The sequence below is a fragment of the Nomia melanderi genome, chromosome 3, assembly GCF_051020985.1.
Source record: "Nomia melanderi isolate GNS246 chromosome 3, iyNomMela1, whole genome shotgun sequence".
Taxonomy (NCBI): Eukaryota; Metazoa; Arthropoda; class Insecta; order Hymenoptera; family Halictidae; genus Nomia; species Nomia melanderi.
Window position 1 is genome coordinate 12,982,801 of NC_135001.1, and position 21,979 is coordinate 13,004,779.

Consider the following 21,979-nt stretch of genomic DNA (forward strand, 5'->3'; position numbering starts at 1 on the left):
GTGGCTTTTGCAATAACCAAATTCGATTTTTTAACATTATCATGATTCTATAACTTGCGTCGGTCTAATCTCACTCTCGTTCCTTTAACCCTTTATATCCTGAATTATGCCACTTTTAATTTTCCTATTATTTCCATTCTAGAATTTAAGTTAATAAGTAATTTGCAAACATTTGATGCATGGCAGCTTTTTCATGAAACGATATTTTGAAGCACCTTTAGGATATGAAAGATTGAAAATACTTTTGTATCTGAAAGAAGTAACAAAATTATTGACAATACACGTGTTCCTACTTGTTCAACATTATCTCGAATGTATAGCCGAACTGAGAATCGTATCTGGTTTAAATAATTTATTGCTTAGTTTGGTAATTAATCACTTACATATCAAAATACATTTTATACGTAGTAAATGGAAAAAAAATTTGATCTGTTTCGAAATAACTATTTTTTCATAAAACTGAATGAGTATAGTTGCATTATCATTTTGGAATACAAACATATTTTCATATTGATGTATAGTTTCGTATAACACGAATTTACATAATTCAACCAATTTTAAAAATATAGGTAATTACCGTGTTATACGATCCATTTCACATCAAAGTACTCCAATAAACTTTACCTTCTTCGTCCATCTTTAGCATAAATCTCATTTCGTATACAAAATTTCCACGACTGAACTGATCTCTTTCTCAATTAATTTGAATATTTTATCATAAGTAGACTGTGGATCTTTACGCGTTTATGACATTTGAAATTTTATAAAATGTGAGAAAACTTTGCTTACTTATTTTAAGCATATTATTTTATTAGGTTCTGTATTTTGAGCTTAAGAAATAGTTTAGTTAACGTAATGAATTTCTACCCTGCTCTAGTTTCAATCAAATTAGCATAGTTTTTAGCGTACTTCTGATAATTATACTGATTTAAATAATCATTTTCGAGAAATTTTCTTGTGATGACCTGCTATTCTGAGTTCTGCAACCAATCATTTTTTGAGCTGAGCAAACTTAAAGCACCGCATAATAACTTTACAAAAGACTAACAACACAGAATAACTACTCCTTCAAAAATAATCCTAAATGTTTCGATATTATCTTCTAAAAACAAAAATTATCCAAAACTCATTCTTTCTGTTTCGACCATCAAATTTTTCAAAGTAGAACAAAATTTTACTTTTTAATTTTCATTTTTCCTCGAAGCATTTGTCATGTCTCGTAAACTCTCAAGCGCTATAAACTCCCATAAAAACGACGCTTTAGTAACAAACAAATTGGTAAATAATTATTCATAATTGTTACATCGCTTAAATTTTTGTAGCATTATCTGGACGAGAATCTGTTGGAAATGAGGCGGCCGGAGGATCGGCATTTCATTCTCCAGATAGCCTTAAAATGCGCTGATATATCAAACCCGTGCAGACCTTGGGACATCTCGAGGAAGTGGTCGTACAAAGTATGCGAGGAATTCTTTCGACAGGGCGATTATGAACGTCGACTGAACCTTACGGTGACGCCATTATGCGATCGGCATACCACTAGCATACCAAAGATACAGGCTGGATTCTTTAAATTGGTAGTGACACCTCTTTATGAGGAATGGCATCGTTTCCTGGGCGACGGTCTAAGCGTCTCGCTGATGGAGCATTTGCGCGGTAATCAGAAAAAATGGGAGGCGTTGATCCTGCAGGAAGCGTCAAAGGAAACGGATACGGAGATCTCGGAGCTAGAAGAAGCGGAAGATGCGGTCAGCTCGGTGGAGGATCCAGGAGCGGACGAAGACACGGGAAGCATCGATTTGTTCATACCAGCGGCGTACGTCCAGTCCTCTCGGATGCAAAGTTTGCCAGCTCGAGTCGGCCTCGAGCGAGTCGGAAGACGTCATTCTGTGCCAATGAGCATCACGAAACCGTTGGTGCTTCTTCCGCGTGCCACGGCAAGACGCGAGAGTTTGCCGAGCGAACACATCAAAACGAAAAACCTGTCCTTGCGGCTGGAAGATCAAAGCCCTTTGGGGCGAAGCTCGTTGTCTTTGTTGTCGTCTAAAAGCAGCGTACACGAATTGTCCCCGAACATGAATGTAACGGAGCGGCCAGTCAGCGCTGAAAGTCTTCTACCGGAACCAAGCATCGCGAGCATCACCAACAGCGCTGAAGCGTCGAGATTGAGTTCAGTGCTTCAACCGGACAATCAGAAACCAGGGACTCAGTCGAAACAACTGACGAGACAACAGACTTTCCCACCTTTGCAGCCATACGTTAGAACGAGATACCTATCAACAACCGCAGAAATGTCGCAATGTTACTCGCAGATTTTGATCGAAGCCGACAGTTCCAGTTCCTCTTCGTGTTCGATGAAGCAAAAGTCTTGTTCGAACGGCCATTGCGGCACGCCGCCAACGCACGACGGAGATTCCTCGCAGACCAAGACCAATGTCGAGAAGATCATGTCCAGAGAATCGTTTCCTGTGGACGTTACTAGTAAAAGACGTGGCTCTGCGATAGCAGATACTCTTAGACCAAGAACCGACGTCATTTCGACTGCCGATCATCCGCGACGTCACTCAGTACAAACTATTCGCATCGACGACGCGAACTTTAAGAACCGTCACAAACGACCTGCCTCTGCTCAAGAATCGGATTCTACTCAAATTCTCTACGCGTCACTGATCGGTTCCCGCGGCGATAAAGAGTCGCGCAACAGCGAAACAGAATTGAAGCCGGACCCAAGTGTACCCACGTTGAAGGCAAAGAAAGAAAGTGAGAAAATATTATGGCAAGATCAGCGGACTACAACACCGTTAAGTAAACCCGACCAGTGTAGTTCGACGCATATTGCGAAGCTGAAGTGTGTCGAACCTGAATTACGAAGATACTCAACTCCTGTGCCAGAAACTAAGACAATAATGACTGATGCCAGTGGCAGACGATTTACTGCGATACCAGTGTCTTCTGAACTCAGCACTCATAAAGTGTTCTTCATTGGTAGCCCGCCGGATTCACCACCTCTAATCCAAAGCATATCGTCGTCCAGCGACAGTGGTAGTGAACCGCGGAAAAGTATTGGTGATAATGAAATTGTTTCCGCTGGTAGTAAACGCGACTCGGATGTCGTAAAGGAGAAGAGCTCAAAGGTTGCCAAATTAAGCCTTGACGTACAAATGAAGGAGAATGTTGATCCACGTGCGGTTGAAGATCCGAAAGGAATGGCGTTATCTCGAAAGGGAAGCCAGGTACTAATTTTAACTTGTTACGCGTATCTGTGTATCTTGAAGGTCGTAATTTCGTATTACATGGGTAGATTGCAAGTGTTTAGGGACTTATTATTGTATGAAACCTAGTTAAATAACAGTTTTAATCAATTCCATTTAATATTATTTTGTATCTTATAGAAGCGTTCATTAAAATAGTAAGCTTTCATATAATACTTGTTTGCAACAATTTATTCGTAAAAACATGAATTTTCAAATAGTATTATAAACAGCTATAACTTTTTTAATTGAATTTCTTGCTGTTTGGCTTCCAAATATTTTTAAAGTCATTTTATAGGATTCTGTTATTGTCTAACCAGAAAGATAAATAACACAGAATACAGTGATTTTATTTTTATTTCATCTGTTGTATTAGTCATGGGCCAGGAGACGAGGATCTGCTCCAGTTGGTCTTTTATCCAGATTAGATGATATCATTGTTCCATCTATACCATCTACTAGGGTTGATCACACTTCCAGACGTGGATCTGTACCAGCTGACATTACAAGGCATCAAGGTACAATAATAAAATATAAGTTTTAATATTTACATAGTGAAAGTGGAGATATATTGTACTTTTTAAAAGGAATCTATTATATATTAGTTGATGTAGGGAACATACAACTGAAAATTGATAGTTTAACTTTGGTTGTAAATTTTTCTTAGGAAAAAGTGACTTTTTTTACAAAATAAATACTGGTCTACATACAATCTAGATACCAAAGAAAGTCTGTGCAAACGATGGAAATAACTAACATATTAGACATGTAAGTTATATACTACATGTGAAACATAACATACTCAATTTATCTAACTGATGTCTAGCATGTAAGTCATTTCCAACATTCTGTTCACTAACACTATGTAAATACAAATGATGTTATTATACAATCACATTCCTGAGTCCTTTAAAAACAGCGTAGTCATGACTAACAATAACATGTTAATGACAACTTTAATTTCAATTAGATTCTTAGAAATAATAAAAAAGTTTCACTTAATAATCTTACAATTTTTATCGTCTCTTTAGGTGGAGGCTGTAATCGATTAGCCTTAGGAATTAGGGAGGGTAATGCTGTAACACCCAGAAGAGCCAGTCTTCCACAAGAAACTGCTCTTGGAAACCTTCTTGGCAATATTTTATCGTTAACCAGTACGTATATGCCCTAAGTCATATTGATAAAAAAAATTGAACTCAGTATTCACGAAACTCTTGAATATTTTCAGATGAGCGAGAAAATCTCCCAATAAATAATAATAATAATAATAACAATACTGGAACTAGCAACAATAATGGATTATCAAGAATAATTGATAGCATCGGACCTGGCATGCCGTCTCCGCGGCGAGGTTCAGTGCCAGCAGACATATCTGAATTACGCCGTGATATGTTCAATAGGAGTAGTATAAATGGTAAGCCTCGTAATCGGAAAAAGATTTTGAGGAGGAGAAGTTCTGGAGGACCAGAAATGTTTTCTGGAGGATCCACAGATGGAAACGATAATGGCACATGTCTTAAATGGAAGAGGGAACTAGGAAAAAGGGACTCGATTCCTGAACCGCTCATCAAGCGAAGAGGTTCCCTGCCCATAGAGATGGTGGCCATTTCTCATGCTGGTCGGTACAATCATAGATAAAGGAGGATGTCGTAAAACGAGCCGGTACCATTGCGTTCTCCACTAATATTTGTATGAAAAAATTGATTTGTTAGACTATTCAAAAATCACTAAAGCCAATTTCGTTAGCAGCATTAAGCGAAAAAGTCCAGCGCTGTGGTAGAATTCTTAAAGGTGTAGATGCCAGCTTTCTTGAATTTGTATGTCTGCAATGTTTATAGCAGTAGGATAGTATCAAGCATAGGTTAGTTTTAATAATATTACTGTGTGTGCATAACAGGGTCAGGATCAGGATCAGGAGCTCGAAGATCCAGTTTGTGGAGACTTTAGCATGGAGTAGAAGCAAGTGGACCGCCCATGCAACCAATGGTTGACAGTAGATCATCGAATACTACCGCACTGACAGTCTTTCCTTACAACTTTAGCAGCAACAGCGATGATTGACTTCCACGTTCCAAGATTGCCAAATCTGAAACTCCTCTTTATCAGTTGTTATTGTGGGCAAGTGAATTTTGTAAAATTGATCAAGATTTCTATTACAATAGCTGCAATACCGACAAAACAATTTAAGCGTTTTATCACCTATCGCTAGAAATGTATTGTCACTGTCATAATTTTATATAATATATATTATATAATGTTATATTATATATTATATAACTATGACATACATTGATATGTGTACTGAAAAACCTACTGCAAGAAAAAGAGGAAACACAAATGATGTATATATATATCATAATCATTGATCCAAAAACGTACAAGTTTAAGATTGGCAGAAGATAACACGACATTTTATGACAGGGTCAACGTAGGGAAATGAAAAGTATGAATTCTAAAGTCTTCCCCGCAGTTTACGCGTCCATGTGGAAGAAGTAAAATGTATACATATTAGTTATGTTCGCTTTATATCCATTTGTGCCATACACAGATGTTGTCTAAGATGCGACACAGTCAAACACAGGGTTCAATATGAAGATTTTAATAATTAAAATGCCTAGGTATGGAGAAGGAGAAAAGACTGGTAGACGAAATCACCGCTATTAAACTAGACACTTAAAGAGGCACATAAATCAATTGAAACGAAGTGACATTTGCTCATAGTTAGGAGATTTATGATTTTTTAAACAATCAAGGCAGGATAATGTTATCTTCATTCGGTTAATCATTTCTCGCATCTATCATCCTCATTAAATATTAAATTTCTTTCTTTAGCTGAAAATGGAATTTTTTTATCATTATAGACAGTGTTATAAATAAAACGCATAAAAAATTACATTTATTGTTAAGTGAAAAATAAGGAAAAGTAATAGCTGTGAAAAATAACTCTGGTAAAAAATAATATACTCAATATCGGCAGTAGTTTCCTTTAAACTGTAATGAAAAGCAAGATAGACATTCCATTAAACAAAGTAGTATACAATGTGTAGAACACAAATCAGAAATAATATTAATAATGTTGTAATTATTGCTATTCATCATTCATTACACTATCATAACAATCATTATTGTCATCATCGTTGTTGTTATAGTTATAAATGCAGTCTTAATGACCGTTCAAGTAGGTAGAAATTATAAACTTAGTAATAATACCTGCGTTTAAGCACAAGGTAAATTAGTTAGTGAATTGCGTGGAACTATGACCATAATTGTTTATAACGAAAACAAAAGATGGTTACGATGTATAGGTTTACGGTACGTGAACCAAAATCAATCAAAAACTGCAAAATTTGTTAATACTATCTCTCAATGTATTAATGCAATAATACATATTTAATTAATTAAGTTTTATTTAAATAAAGTACAATTACTAAACTGCCTATGCACAAACAATGTACACAAAATAGACTCAAACATTTTTCTACTTTGTTGTAAACTTTTTGTTAGTACACAACAAGGTTATTAAAGAAAAACCATTTTAATAGTATTTTTAATTATTTTTCTAAACAAAAGAACAAAAAGGAGAATGAACAACTTATATCACGTACTGCTACAACCTGTCATCCCTCTGACTATCAGAAAGTAAAGAAATATTAATAAGCCATTGCAGTTCAATAATGATATATAACAAATCTAAGTTTAATCAAAGTAACAACTGATATCTGTATTGATGTAATATAGATAGGCGATCCATTTCTCAAGTAAACTGTTGCAAGCTTAGTAAATTTCCCCTGGTAAGGTTTCTAGATCTTCTCAATGCAAGACCTGTCAGAGCTATATGTGTATTTCACTCAATGACCACAAAACAAAGGTGTGACAAGCCTTAAACAGATTGAACTCTTTGAACACAAGATGCGAAAACAATTCCTAAGTTTTCCTATTTGTAATGCGGAAGCATTCTGCATAAATGACTTGTATAAGTGTAATAACAACTAAGTTAGTATAAACCTCCTAGTCTTTCTAACTCTTAACATAATTTGTATATATGTATATGTATGTGCAGTACATATACGCATATACATTCAATTTTAAAGAAATGCACAGAAAGCACCAAGGAATACATTGTCAGAAAATATTGAAAAATTTCATTATAAAATTTATTTATTTATATTTCGTAAAACACCTTTACAGACAGACCAATAAAAATGGGACTAAACGAAACATCTTTGTGAAAACTGATAATTGATTTAGCTTCTGAAATAAATTTGAATTCAATATTATAAATGACCACTCTGTCCAACTACTTTTTGAAGAATTTACGACATCTAAATGTACATGTTGCACCACATTTCAATAGAGAATGATTAACATTCTTCAAAAATTCTTCTCCTCTGCCATCCTATAGATATTATGTAATTGCATTAAACCACTTTCTATGATTGTATTATCTTGGAATGTGCAAAATGAATAAAAGAATTCATTATTACTTTATAGGAATGAATGTAAATGTAGGATATATTTGACATATAATGCATCAAGCGGTGTTTATGCTCAGATAAATATTCATTTCTTTCTTTTTATTTCTGATGTTTACTCATTAAATTATTATTAGTTTATGAATCTTTTCTGTAAAAATTTGTATTACAACTATATTCGTAGTAATATACATTCAAAATTGAAACAAAATTTTAGAATACTTACCAAAAGGTAATCATATTTTAATTATCAATTGATAAAAATGGAATATGAATATATTTAAAAACACTTTTCCCATGATTGTTTTATTATTGTATTTACGCACATTTAATACTTACAAATGTCAAAATTGTAAACAATTTTCCTATTGGCAATTCTTCCAGCTACATAAAGATAAAATTTTATTTTATACTCTCATTTGAATGAAAAATTCCGAAAATTATTTTAACTTGAATGAATTTTTTTCAAAAACGAATTAAGTAAAAAAGTTAAGCAAGAGTTTAGTGTGATACTTTTTTGAAAGTGAAAACTAAACTGATAAATAATTATTACAAAGAAAGATGTATCTATTATTACTTTTACCACGATTTTCAATTAACTTTTTTCTGTAAATTACAGCATTAAATGTTGTAATTGTATAGAAGCAACAAAATTTGCGTGTGATTCGCAGTATTGGAAATGTCAATTAACAAATAACAATTCGTATGTAATCGGTCTGACGATAAGAAAGTCGTTATGTATTTTCTATAATATTACTGTAGATAGCTACTGCGTTAGATACAATTAAATGATGTGTTCTTATCATTATTCATAATTAAATTATAATGTTGTTACAATAAACACGTGATGCGTAACAGTATAAAACGGATATACGTATGAATGGGGAAGAATGCGAGTGTGATCCACTCAATTGTCCTATTTATGTTGGGCAATGCGAAGAAAAGTAATATATATGTATATGTATGTGATGGCTCTACATGGCCTATTATATTCATTAGATCGGAATTACTATAGTCGATAATTATAGTATCCAAATTTTTTATCATTTTCATTTGGTTATATTAAGTATTTATTTTGTGAATGTACATGCAACTTATTAATTACATGACAAAACTCCCGTTATAAGTTTAGAACTGAATGATACGTGATGCGATATGTAAACCCATCTTCTTTATTAAAAAAAACACACAAAAATTACACGAGTATATTTTTCTAATTAAATTTATTCATACGTTTCACAGTCTTATTTGAAGAAATTGTTTAATCCTCCTCATTTTGTCATAATGCTTGATACTTATTCCTCATTAAAATAGCATCGAACAGCTTCAAGAATGTGCTTTTAATTACGTTAATTTGAATATTGGCGCGATGCACGCTACCGACAGAGATACCAACTATTAACACCAACACAAACGTTGCGTCATATTGCGCACTGTGTTCCGAGTCGTGTGTCGGGAATCTCGTTTTCGAAAGAGCACGCACACACATACCGCGTCGTGAAATCAAATCATCGGCCCGGGAAACGAGAGTGGATAAATCACGAACGACAATTCTCAGTGTTCATCAGATGCAATTAGTTTTGGCGCGTGTGGTTGCATACGTGTTGCGTGACTGTCGTTTCACGTATCTGTGCGCGCTCGGTAGGTCAAAATGGCGTGAACCGACCGTGCGATTTTAGGTTATCTTCGCTCGTGGCAAATCACAACGAATCCAGAAATAAAGTCGCGCGACCACACGTTGCTGGCATCTTTATATTTAAGTGTTACCGCGATCCTCCACGTGCGTATTCGAGATCGAGTTACATGAGTTATGAGGACGGAATGCCCGCAGGCGGTAACAGTCGTTTCCGCGGTTACCCAGCGCGGATGTCCGAGCGTCAACAACTCGCGCTCCTTCTCCAAATGACCTCTCAGGAAATAGTATCAGGTGAGTGAGACCAGGCACTTTAGTGTGAAACAAACACGCGCACAATTTTTCTTTTAACGCAAGAACACTTGATCGATCATCGAATTATGTTTGTGTTGATTATTATCTACGCATCTATTTTCCTATCAGTAGAATGATCTCAACGTGTTGGAACAGATGTTTATTCTATATTTACTCGGAATTACGTATCTAACAGTAAAATTCACAGTGATATGACATTACATACTACCTATCGTACCTAGGTTAGTCCAAAGATATGTGCTCAATAACTCGATGCAATTTAATCACTAATTAAACATTTATTTCTTTGCCGATACACGAACGAATAACACTCGCACAAATGTTCGCACTCCCATATCTCGATTAGCCGTTGTTTCCCGCTGTATCGCTTGGTCGGAACAATCTGCAACGCGATACTTGAGCTAGTTATATGGCACAGACAAGTGTTTGCTTATGTTATGTGATTGCCCAGCGTGCTTAGTTCTAAGGAACGCCATCTATGTATTGCAATCTGGAGGGAAATTCAAATTAATCTAGTAAGTCGAATATGTACACTTTCTGTCTATATGCGTTCGATAAAAGACAGTAAAGAAAAAAATTATTGTTTTGTTTATTCCTATGTCAACAGAAAAATGAGTTTCGATACGAAAAAAACTTGTTAATAATTGCATTTATCAAAATGAAAATAACGAATCACCTATGATGTTTGCTTACAATAAATTTTTTATTGTAAGCAGTAGTTCTCTATTCCACGAGGAATATTTTTACTTTTAAAAATCAAATTCCAATTACCATAAAATGTTATTCTGTATAATGCATATCGATTTAACGATAAAATACAACACGATACATATCCGATTTTCGAACAAAAAGTTTTTTAATATATCTGTAGTTAAATTAAATTATCAACTTTACTCCGGAAATTAAAATCTTTAATCTTAAAAGTTTACAGTTATTAGATTAACGAGCAGACGATTGTTACAATTCATGGTATATTTAAAGTTTTGTTCTTTGATTACGATATAAGTACTTTACTGTAAACTCAATTGGACATTGGTGTATGTATTTTCGTTATTGACCAAAACGATGATATCGTTGAATCGTTTCATGTAACAAAGAAAATCATATGGAAAAAGTAAAGCACAGACTGATTTTTATTTTAAATCATACATATAACTTTGAAAAGTGTTTTAGTTGTTGTAACAAATTTTTAAAATAATATTTTTAAAACTTCGGAACCAGATTTTGAAGCATTCTTGCTCCACTTTGTTGAATCGATTATATTCCTACGAATAAATAGTTTAAATAATGATAATTTTAAGCATTGTATTTTGTTATATTCGTATAATCACAGTTGAAAAAAATAAATTTACTTTGCCAAATATTGTGATTTTATGTGTTATATTTTTTCCCTTGATTTTTTAACGAAATGTACTTGAAATGCGAAATTTTAAATATTAAATTAAATGTTTGTTCAAATAAAAATATTTTGTTTGTTGAAATATCGCTTCATGTTTTATATATCTTATCTGTATTGTATAGCAATATTTTAAATAGTAATTGAATCATATGTTTACTATACATTTTATCGAGTTTGGTCTCGTTCCTTTTTCTCGTTTCACACGCCATCTTTCCAGCTCTGTGCAGTAATCGATGTACACTTGAGTTCCCGCCATATGAAAATTGTCCTGATACCGGCACCGATCGCCGGTAACTTGTTACAACTGCAATTTACACTAGGAGGCGTTAATGCCAGGGCATACTCTCGTGGTCTAATTTACCCATTATACCGCTCCTCATTTTATATGCTATATAATGTTTTGTTAATCACATCTACTATTAACATTTGAGTACTTATGAACATTTACATTATATAAGGCATTCAATTACAAAACTTCATTTACAAATTACATTATAATTCAAAATAAAGATATCTTATTAATTGTTAGACAGCAGATTTTTAAAAAGTTCTTAATTTTGTTTTTAAAAATTATAGTAAGATAAAAAGATGGGCAGAATTCAATAAAATTGCACATTACTTTTCGGTTATCAGAACCATTACTATAAAAAATTAAATTCTGTCCACTTTACATTCTTTTTAAATGTATTTATAAAAATAGGAATTTCAATAAACATCAGCAACCTACTAATTATTAATTGGTTATATTTGTTTTTAGGTGGAAATCGAACAGAGAATACAACGACAAGCTCCACCTCAAGGTCGTCGACGTTACAACAACGAGGATCGAAAGGACGGTGGTCTAGCAAAAATGGAGATTCAACAGTCCATACGTCTATTAATCGTAAGGAAGATTTCCGCGTTGGGCAGATGCTCGTGAATGGATATGATCTCAATGCTAAAGAAGCAAGTGGTGAGTAATTCGTATATTTCTTTGCATTTAATTTTATGTTTCATTTTATACAAGAAATAATTTCTTCTATTCCTTGATTCTTTGTATTCTATCTATCAATCTTTCAAGTATTATATTAAATATGATATTAAATATTGTATTAAATATAATAGTAAATGTATTATATTATATCTAATATAATATTTATTGTAATGTTAATATTCAATACTATATTTAAAATCTTCATGTTTTCAACAAATTAAAAATGCGAGAATACAAGGTTATCATTTATAAACATAAACCTTTCAATAAGTTAATGAATTGTTTAATTACACTTGAAGAATAGAGAATATAAATATGTGATAGCTTTAATAATCACAATTATATTGCATTATAATTGTTTTTAAGAAAATCTATAACGATAGGAAAAAACTAATTTCACAATATCACCTTTAAATGAAGGAAATACTGAATGACATCGCGTCGGTTGTTTTCGTAAGGAAACAAAATGTTAAAAACCTATAGTCCCCGCCTACTTTATTCAGGAGAATGCGATTATAGGAAAGAGTGATTTGATTTTGCGGTCGTTCATTCGTTGACGACTTGCTTCTGCCTTTCCGGCAGAGACAGGGGTGGACAGCGATGAGCGAGCGAGAGAAAGCGAGAAGAATGAAGCGGTGGGCTTTACGATTCCATTATAATGAAATCGACAAAGTGTGGTTGTCTGCGGAAAGTGCAGTGCAACTTGAAACATGTCAGCCATGAGAGCGGTCGACGATCCGACTGCAACAAAGTATTTTCGCAGAATTACCCGTTATTACCTACCGCTAAAATATTAAATTTCAAGATTTCTCTTCGTCGCTATAAAAGTATTTCCAACGAATAATTAGGGCTGTCCCCATAAAAATAAAACCAGATGCGACATTCAAACAATTTTTCAGTAATGCTTAAACCGAATTATTGGGAAATAGTTGGACGTTCCATAAAATTAAGATAAATTCGTATAAGCTCGTTTTTGGACTCTTATGAAATTAAAATCTTCTAAGGAAAAGAAATTTAATTTCGTTCTTTCAATTATGTTTTTAGAAACTTAAATTTACATAAAAATCCACAGTATAATTATCACTAATCGATGTACCAATCTTGTTTTCATGAGTCCTACAAATGTTTTAGTACGTCATAGACATTACATTTGAGGTGTTCATTGGACATTGTCTTAATTCAGTTATTTTATTAGAAAATAAACCATTAACCCTTTAGTTCCCAGTGGTATCGCCTTGAAATCATATATTTCAAGATCAGTAAAATACGAACCATTAGAGTAGCCACGAAGACACCAGTATAAAATCATTGTAGTAATCGACACCTATTTTTTGATAGTTAAAGTAACAGTTTTTATAAAAATAATTACTGTCGTAAAAAATGAAAAGTTAATTAACCTTGATCGGGCCCTAGGGTCTTCTTCGACTCCAATCGAAATTAATTTTTACTGTGATTTTTTTTAAGGGGCGAATGACGGTTAACATATATTGTGAAAATAAATGTATTTTTTTTTAATTTTATTGGGACCTAAAGGATTAAATAGTACATCAAGGTTAGGGGAAGGTAGTGGTAGACGGGAGCAAACATAAAAGTATTTGAGGTCCCCGAACATTATGGCACGGCCCTGATAACGAAGAAAAGCACGGCATTTTTTGGCAGTTCGGAGACCAACTGTTGTATGCTCTGGTGTGTTTAGCACACAAGGGGAATCGTTCGTAACCGTAGGTAAGAGTATCCCTACCAGCTCTTTACCCTACGGTCCATGCATCAACGCTTTACGGTCAGACCATAATTTGCGTTAAGTTTATTCCACTTTCTGCTCCTTGACTAGTATCTTTTTTGACTACCTGCCTAACAGTTCTTACGTATTCTTTGTTTTGATTGTACGTACATTCCAGCCAGTCACAAAAGTGTACATATACGTACCTACCAAATGTGAAGTATTTAAAAGGACAAAAGAAATTATTAGATATTTATTAAATTCATGGATTTTTCAATTTATTACATAGCTAAAATTGGACACATTCTGAGGAACGATCATTTTTTTGTTATATTCTATTACGTTGAAAGTAACTATCTGCTGGAAGTAACAACAATCACAGAACCGATTAATGGAATTAGAATGGTAACAAAATGATACAAAAATTGCGTAAACTTATTCTAATTACCTAATATAAGAAACAATACTCAAATAAACAAAATAACGCAACCTAATTGAATCGCTGAGATCGGAAACAACAAAAATCAGTTCCTTTCAAAGATATCGCCGAAACTAATATTTCCATGTAAACTTCTCTTTCTTAACACTAAGAAATTGATCAAAAATGACTTTGTACTTTCTGATCTCAACGATTCAGTTGTGTAAACCGATCGTGGACAGTTCTTCGTCTAATCATACTCGTTAACAGCTTCTCACAGTGTTCGCTATTGCTCAAGATGGCGTTTACCATCACTGCTTTGATTTCGCGGAGCTTACAGTATTCCTGGGGGTCAGTCACCCCTGGTTCTTGTATGTGGTAGAGACACTCGTCGATAAATGAAAGCGACGGTGCCCGACCTTCCTAAACGCAGGAAGTCAACGGGTCCGGGTTCATTCATATACGATCCACCTTCGTTTCTCGGCTACCCTTTCGCTAGTCCGTTTCGTCCCCATTACTGGTTTTTTATTCGTACGACGAAATTCCCGAAATGCGAATATTTTTTTTTTTTTTATTTATTTGGAAATTTTTAGTCGCATCAACTGCTAAGATCATCAACGACAGTAATTTCCCCTCTGTTTATTATAATATTAACCTTTGAAGGACGAATGTCGTCGTTTTGTCAGTATCGAACTGCTGCATCTAAATATGAAATTGTAAGCAAATTATTTAATTATTTAAATAACAAGAGATTAGTATATAATTTTCTTTTTTTGGTAGTGTTTAGGAGTTCAATACGTAATTTAGCTTCCTCTGCTGAAGGTGGTGTATACTTAAAAAATTCTTGGCGGCAAAGGGTTAAAAGGATACTTTGGAAATTTAAATTATGAGTGTCGAAACTGTCGCGACTGGGACGAATTTTTTAATATTATTATTATATTATGTGCACTAATGGTTTATGAAAAGTTAAAGTTGAAGAAATAAATGGATTAGTTGAATAATATGTTCCCTACAAGAATTTTTGTGAACGCAAGAAACAGTCAAAATAATTTTCAAACTAAAGGATTGCTATTTTTACATAGAGACAGATTTTGGAATTAAGTGATCATTATACGACGTATTTACATAGTTGGGGAAATAATATTTTCTATTGGTTCTGAATTATCGAAATATACGTTTGTAAATGATAGGAGGTTAAACGCTGTTACATGGTACAATACAACTGAAATGATACACTCTTATTTATCTTTTCATGATAACACAGAATGCAATGATTAGAAATACGTTGATGTTTTTGCTAATTATTGATTATACACTCACACTGCAGGAAAACTGAAATATGAATCAAGCTATTTTTCTAAAAATACGCATATCAGCCGTCCGCGAAACTAGAGCAGAAATTACGCATTTAATGTATCCGTAATCAAAGCTATTCATGATTCTGTAAGTAGCTTCTACATTTTACGAAAATTTGAATTTTTATAAGATAACTTCTAAAAATGATTGAATTAACTTCGTTATTAAATGTGAAACATTATCCATACTTTTCACACGAATTGAAACTGATATTAAGATAATGTTTAAGAATAGTTTCATAACTTTTATTATTGTAGAATAGGCATTTGTTTTTTATTCGAAACAGAGAAATCTGAGAAAGATGAAAATTATTAAGCTTGTTTTATTAATATTATCATACCTTTTCTTTTTTTGCTATATTGTACACAAATCTTTTCTCAACGAATTCGTTTTGCATTCTAAAACTCGATGATTCCGGATAAGGAATACATTCACCAACACTATTATTAATTTATCATGCAATAGGCACATTTAAAATTCTTTTCTTTTTAAATAATTTGATTTAGGCATCACATCAACATTAAATAGCCACTAGCGATCACTCATATGCTTTTCAGCTGTTCACTAATTATTTTAATTCGTTTCGCTTCAGTGTTCAAAAACGAATTAAAATCATTGTAGATACAAGTTCCTGTTAATAATTATGAAAGAGGCATCAATGTATTCATGCTATTTCCAACTACCGTTGTAGTATGAAAACTATATTGTTTCACTTAAAAAAATTAAATTTTACATTAATAATACCAAACAAACGATAATGTTTCGTACTGTGTTGTATTTCCAACTTTGATCTGCTCATTTCTCTCAATTTGTTCTTTGTAATTAATGAAAGTGAAACAGAAGATTTTAAAAGTAAAATTTTTCACTCAATTATACATGCATGTTACTTTTGTCTTGTATTGACATCTACAGTAATATTGCACAACGAATATTATTCACAGTTTTGTATTACATGAATATACAATAATTAAATTTGAAAACAATTGTTTTATTGTTAGATACAAAACAGGCCATTTCAAGTGTTCCCATGCTATATCTGCCTTCATATTCTGTGTGTCGAAACATCTGAAGCACACACTCCTTTAACTGTGAAGAGCTTATGTGCAATGAATTTAATCGATGACTGTGTGATCCCATTTGTGTTCATTTAGTTTTACAATTCTTAATTTAGAATGTTCTTTAATAAATTAATAAATACCTGTACGATATTATATACTTGTATTATAGTAATAATATATTGCATAAAGTAAAATGATCAGTAGTAAAAAATGTTCAATTCACTTTTTGTTCGAAATTTTATTTACTTGTGAGAGACATTATTTCAAGCTTAATGGCTATACAGTGATAACTATAAAATTGCAATTTAGAAAACTGTCGAATTTGTGAGCGTGTCATGTGAAAGATTATTTATAAAATGTCAGTACAATGCACAATGCTTTTATGAAACAGAATATAAAAAAATTGAAAATTTACGAAAAGGGAACGGTCGGAATTTCAATTCAGTTGACAGCAGTGTCGGATAAGTTCTTGTTAAATGATACACGAGCATTTTACATGTATTATGTAATAGGTATGACTTCGTTACGTCTGTGGCTATAACGAACTTTACAAGGTTACAATATTTTTCAAATTATGCAACTCTTTTCATTACGTTTTTCAATCTACATTGATAAAAAACGTTCTGTATTTTTTAAATTTCCATTTTACTTCCAACAGATTCGTTGAACTCTATCAATAGTTTAATGTGTTTCTATGTTATATAAGTCTTTTCTTGAATCTTCAAGCATGTTCTTCGGTATGACTCAATTATTTATATACAGTTTTCAATGAATGTATTCGGTATTACAAAATCCTTCATAAAGAAATTCCTTTAAGTCAATAAAATGCTAATCTACCAATGAATGTTATTCGTTTATGAATAAAATACAAAGCAAGAAAGATAAGCAAACATATATGCTTAGCACATGCGTTATTCAAAAAGTTTTGAACTTACCAGAACAAAATTATAAAAATTATGGGATGTATAGTTTACCCACTTATAAGTAGATTTAATGTTTCTTGTTTCACGATCGTACTTGTTATTGCTACTGAAAAATTGATAGAAAGGTCCTTCGATGATCTTGCTAACAATTTCTGTGGAATATTTTCTACCAGAGTTAATATTCTAGGAAACGAACAATCCCCGAGTTGTTTCGCACAATACATTTTATTCGATAGAGAACCTACGAAGGATGATCCTCTTTTTCCGAGATATCATCCAAGATAATAATTTCCAGTCAGACCCGTTGTGCTTTTTCCTCTTTCATTAGCCAATCTTATTTCGTTACGTAAGAGGTCACGAAACTCCGTCGAGATTTATATTATTCTACGTGGTGGGTAATGGGGTACGCGGATCGAATTGGAATTATACGATTCCGACGTTTAAACCGGCGAGCTGTGCGTGACGAATGCGAACTAGAGTTCCTGACATGAGAAGACAATGTCAGCGTAAGATGCCTAATAGGGTATTCACCAGCACCCTAGTCACAGGTGCACGACATCCTTGTTGTTCAGGGGCAGCGGAGGGATGAAACATCTACCGTTGGGCTTGGGAGGGGCGGCAGACAACTCTCGTACAGATCAATACTCGAGACAGGGCCGCACTGTTCCACATAGTTTTTCAGCTGACAACTTAAGGGTTACGTACCACCTAGAAACAGTCGAAATAGGTCTATACCGCAGAATTTATTTTCTATACGAAATTATATTTCATTTGGTAATCGCCATCATGATTTCAAATTATTGAATTTCTACATAGTTTCTCAGCTGACAATTTAAAAATGTTAGTTTCACCTAGAAACAGTCAACATGTATTTGAAATAATCGAATAATCGTTATCGCGACTTAGAATTGTTTAGTTTTAACAATAATTCTAGAAAATCAGATTGAGAAATTGTTTACAGTCGTGAAGATGTGTAGCGATTTATGTGAGACAGGTTTTTGAAAACTCTTTTATTAATACTGAAAGTATGTCCGTCGTTTTTGTGTAAATAACAGAGACAAAATGTTTCTTTAAAGCAGATAGATTGAACCACTAGTGGTCGTAGCCGATTTTGAAAATAATTTAATAAATAATTCTTCGGAAAGTGAGAGTCGCTTAAATTGGGAAACACGAGTTCTGCTCCAGAATTTATGGGTTTTCATTTCTAAAAAAAGCTACGATAGATACCAAAGTATTCTGTAACAAGTGTTCGATAATAAGTGTACATATTTTCAGCTAAAGTAGTTCATTAGTCTCTGTGATATTTTTGGTACTGACTTTTAAAACTCTATTTCAAGAAAGTGACGTTTGAAGTTTCGTGTTTTGTTTCTACCAAGGTATAATGATTTTCGTCGTACTCGGATGAAATCGTTTTCCCAACAAACTTTCCAGTGAAATCTTTTGAGAAATTGTTTGAAAGATAATATATTCACGTAACCTACCTAAATAAATATGACCCCTAGCAGCACTCGATTTCAATATGAAATATTTGTAGTTTTTAAAGAACACACCACGAGAGACTGGTTGAACAAAAATTGAAGTTTTAATTTTAATTCACAAGTTAGGACAGAAAGAAGGCGCACTCTAAGATTAATTTTGTTTCCTTTATTAAATATCGCAAATTATATTCTTTTTACGTCGATCTTTTCAGCTTGTGTTTCATAATTCCTTTCTGTAATTCTGTCGGTCGTTAATTCATGAATACAAATGAACTGTCTGGCAATATTTCATTACTAATTTTCAGTAATATTAAGATTAAGTAATTATGTTGAATTTTTTTTACAAAAGTATTCTTGTAGCACTCTTGCAGTATGAACTGCAACATAATCATATTGAAATATCTAATTATATTCTTAAATTTTTGTGCTATCTATATATACCTTCTTCGTTCATTAAACATTTTATCATATTTCCCATTACTCATTTACTCTCTAATAAATCTTCTTTCCATTTTACCGTGATAGCAATTAATTATGGGCCAGAGTCATTACGTTATCATTTTGTTACTTGACGGTACTATGGCAGCTTAAAAATTGCTCTCCTTTTCGTAAACCACGTATACAATACCAGTAATAGTCTAGCTGGATAATTATCGTCAGTATAATTTGAAAATGAACAATTTCGAAACTTTTCGTCTTGAATTGAATATTTGATTGTAAAGTGTATAACTGGATAGAGGGGACAAAAGTGTCCTTGAACCAAATTAAACCGACGATGGTCCGTTCGATAGCTTAGCAAGAAACAACATTGTATGCAAAGTTTCAACCATCTATCTCGATTCGAAGGGTAGTTAAAAGGAAAATTCGGATGTTGAGGATCTCTTTTATTTTTTTACTTAATCAGATATAAAAGCTCTGAAAAAACCTAGCATACTAGAGCAACTTTTCTGTGGAAATTCTTAATCGTGAAAGGTTTGAAAATGTGAAGTTTACTTATTCGAGTTTAAAAGTGATATCACTTAGACTTTTACAAAATTATATTTATAATCTTTCTTATAATATCTACATAAATGTACAGAGTTAAGTAAATTCAGTAGATTCAAGATGTTACGTGCAACATATTCACAAGTATCTATCGATTTGCCAAGAGTGTACATAAGTCAGCGATTAGATATCCTGCAAATGAAGCTAACTTTGAATATATGTGATTTACTTGTGTCACGGTAAATGTATCAAAGTTTTACAGCACACAGTAGAGAAGTAACACGATATAGAGATGTAACTGAAACATAAATTTCACCATTCGTATTTAATACTAATAAATGATTAAATTAAAATAACACAAAATTAAACATTAGAGAAAACCCCAAGTTTTTAATGTTATTTACCTGAGAAAATTTATATTAATAATTATATTCAAAGTTGTCTTATATTAATAAAAAGATTTAAAGCAGGATATACTACCGTTCCTGAACTTTTAAGTAATAACGCAACACATACACGCTTCGGAAAACATAGAGGCACATATAATATGAGTAGGCTAGGTGCAATATAGAAAGGTAGGTTGAGTCTAGGATGCTAGGAACTACAGAAGACTGAATTTAAAATTCTACACGTATACGATGCAGTGGTATCATTGAGTTATATATTATAAAATGTATAAAAAGTTAAGCAAAATTTTATATGCATGTAGGTTTAGAAATGCAATTGAACCCTACATCAATTAAGTTTTTTATTAATTATATATTGAGTTTTTACAATAATATATTGAGTTTTTAATGATTGTACGTTGAACTTCTTTTTTATGTAAAATAACACAAAAAAACGACTTATGTAAAGAAAAGATATGGAGTTCCATTTAAAAATGTATGTTTCCTTTACGATCTTTTTCCAACTTCACTAGGAATAGAGTTACAGCCTGTTCCAGTTACTACTTATATACACCCTATATAGTTACGAATAGAAAAAATATGTAGTCTTTAATGACGCCAATCGTTGCACGAACCACCTCTCGGCACTTCGATAGATATTTCTGAATATAGCGCACATAACAGGTTTAATATATTGCATTCATTTAACTTTATAACTTTGTACGTTGTCTTCATACATATGCATATATCAAAATACATTTTATGTTTGACATATATTAAAACGTAATACCGTTATTTACGACGACATGTACTCATTGTGAAACATGAATGATATCTTTTTTAAAGTTTCAACGGAGATTTTCATTGTTTCGTATTTCTTAAAGTTTTTAATCTTTTTCATCTAGAACTTAGATCGAAAAAATTCTTTATACGTGATTTGATCGATGCAACATGCAAAACTTTTTTTCAGAATTTTTGCATGAAGTTAAATAAAAGAAAATCTTATAGTCTGAATTTTCCCTAAACTTCCCTGTAGGACAAAGTAATGTTTCCAATTTAATTTGATTAAAGAACACTCTTATCCTTTTTATTTGCCTAGATTCTGCACTCTTTTAGTATTCGTACGCTCCAGATCTTAAAAACAAAAGTCTCATTAATTTATTTTTTCGCTTATTTTATTTTAAAAACTGAATTTCTATTTTTTAAACTCTAGTTAAAACCCAAAAACATTGTCAGATAAACACTGCTATCTTCGCGAATCAGTCGAAGACATACACTTTACGCAGATCAAACTGTTGCCAATATCTCATTAACTATCAGGTTTAGGACGTATGAAGGTCCACACTTTTATACTCAGAATTTGATACTATATCGATCTGTGGTACAAAAAGTAGATCATTCCGTTTAAAAAATTCAAGGTGACCTTTAAATCTGTGAAACGCTTCCACCCACAAAAAAAGTAACCACCTTGTAAGATGTGATCTCTAATGCCATTTAAATCCCATGTGTCAACGTTTTCATAAACTGTACCGTTAAGTAATTATTCGAGGTGATCGAGATAGGTGCCTCACCCTGCATACACGCAATAAAATGTAGCGAATATTTAGCAATAT

General features: G+C 32.8%; 2 protein-coding genes across 22 annotated transcripts in view; both read left to right on the top strand.

The window, feature by feature from the left end:
• LOC116428110 (uncharacterized) overlaps positions 1-8,921 on the top strand; it is a 134,480-nt gene extending 125,559 nt beyond the window's left edge. For 15 of the 21 annotated variants that reach the window (XM_031979288.2, XM_031979291.2, XM_031979289.2 and 12 more), the window contains 5 exons: positions 1,323-3,233; positions 3,628-3,769; positions 4,283-4,405; positions 4,480-4,869; positions 5,149-8,921. In XM_031979288.2, the coding sequence (XP_031835148.2) occupies positions 1,323-3,233; positions 3,628-3,769; positions 4,283-4,405; positions 4,480-4,869; positions 5,149-5,198 (2,616 nt within the window). In that variant the 3' untranslated portion in view covers positions 5,199-8,921. Of the gene's footprint in view, positions 1-1,322; positions 3,234-3,627; positions 3,770-3,918; positions 4,020-4,282; positions 4,406-4,479; positions 4,914-5,000; positions 5,069-5,148 lie in introns of those variants that run through there. The other 6 variants (XR_012998201.1, XM_076365819.1, XM_031979287.2 and 3 more) reach the window with 6 other exon arrangements.
• Positions 8,922-9,044: 123 nt separating this feature from the next.
• The window catches only part of LOC116428111 (uncharacterized), a 47,007-nt gene continuing 34,072 nt past the window's right edge, over positions 9,045-21,979 (top strand). Inside the window, exons 1-2 of the mRNA XM_031979294.2 lie at positions 9,045-9,650; positions 11,828-12,022. Of these exons, the coding sequence (XP_031835154.2) occupies positions 9,527-9,650; positions 11,828-12,022 (319 nt within the window). The 5' untranslated portion in view covers positions 9,045-9,526. The remainder of the gene's footprint in view (positions 9,651-11,827; positions 12,023-21,979) is intronic.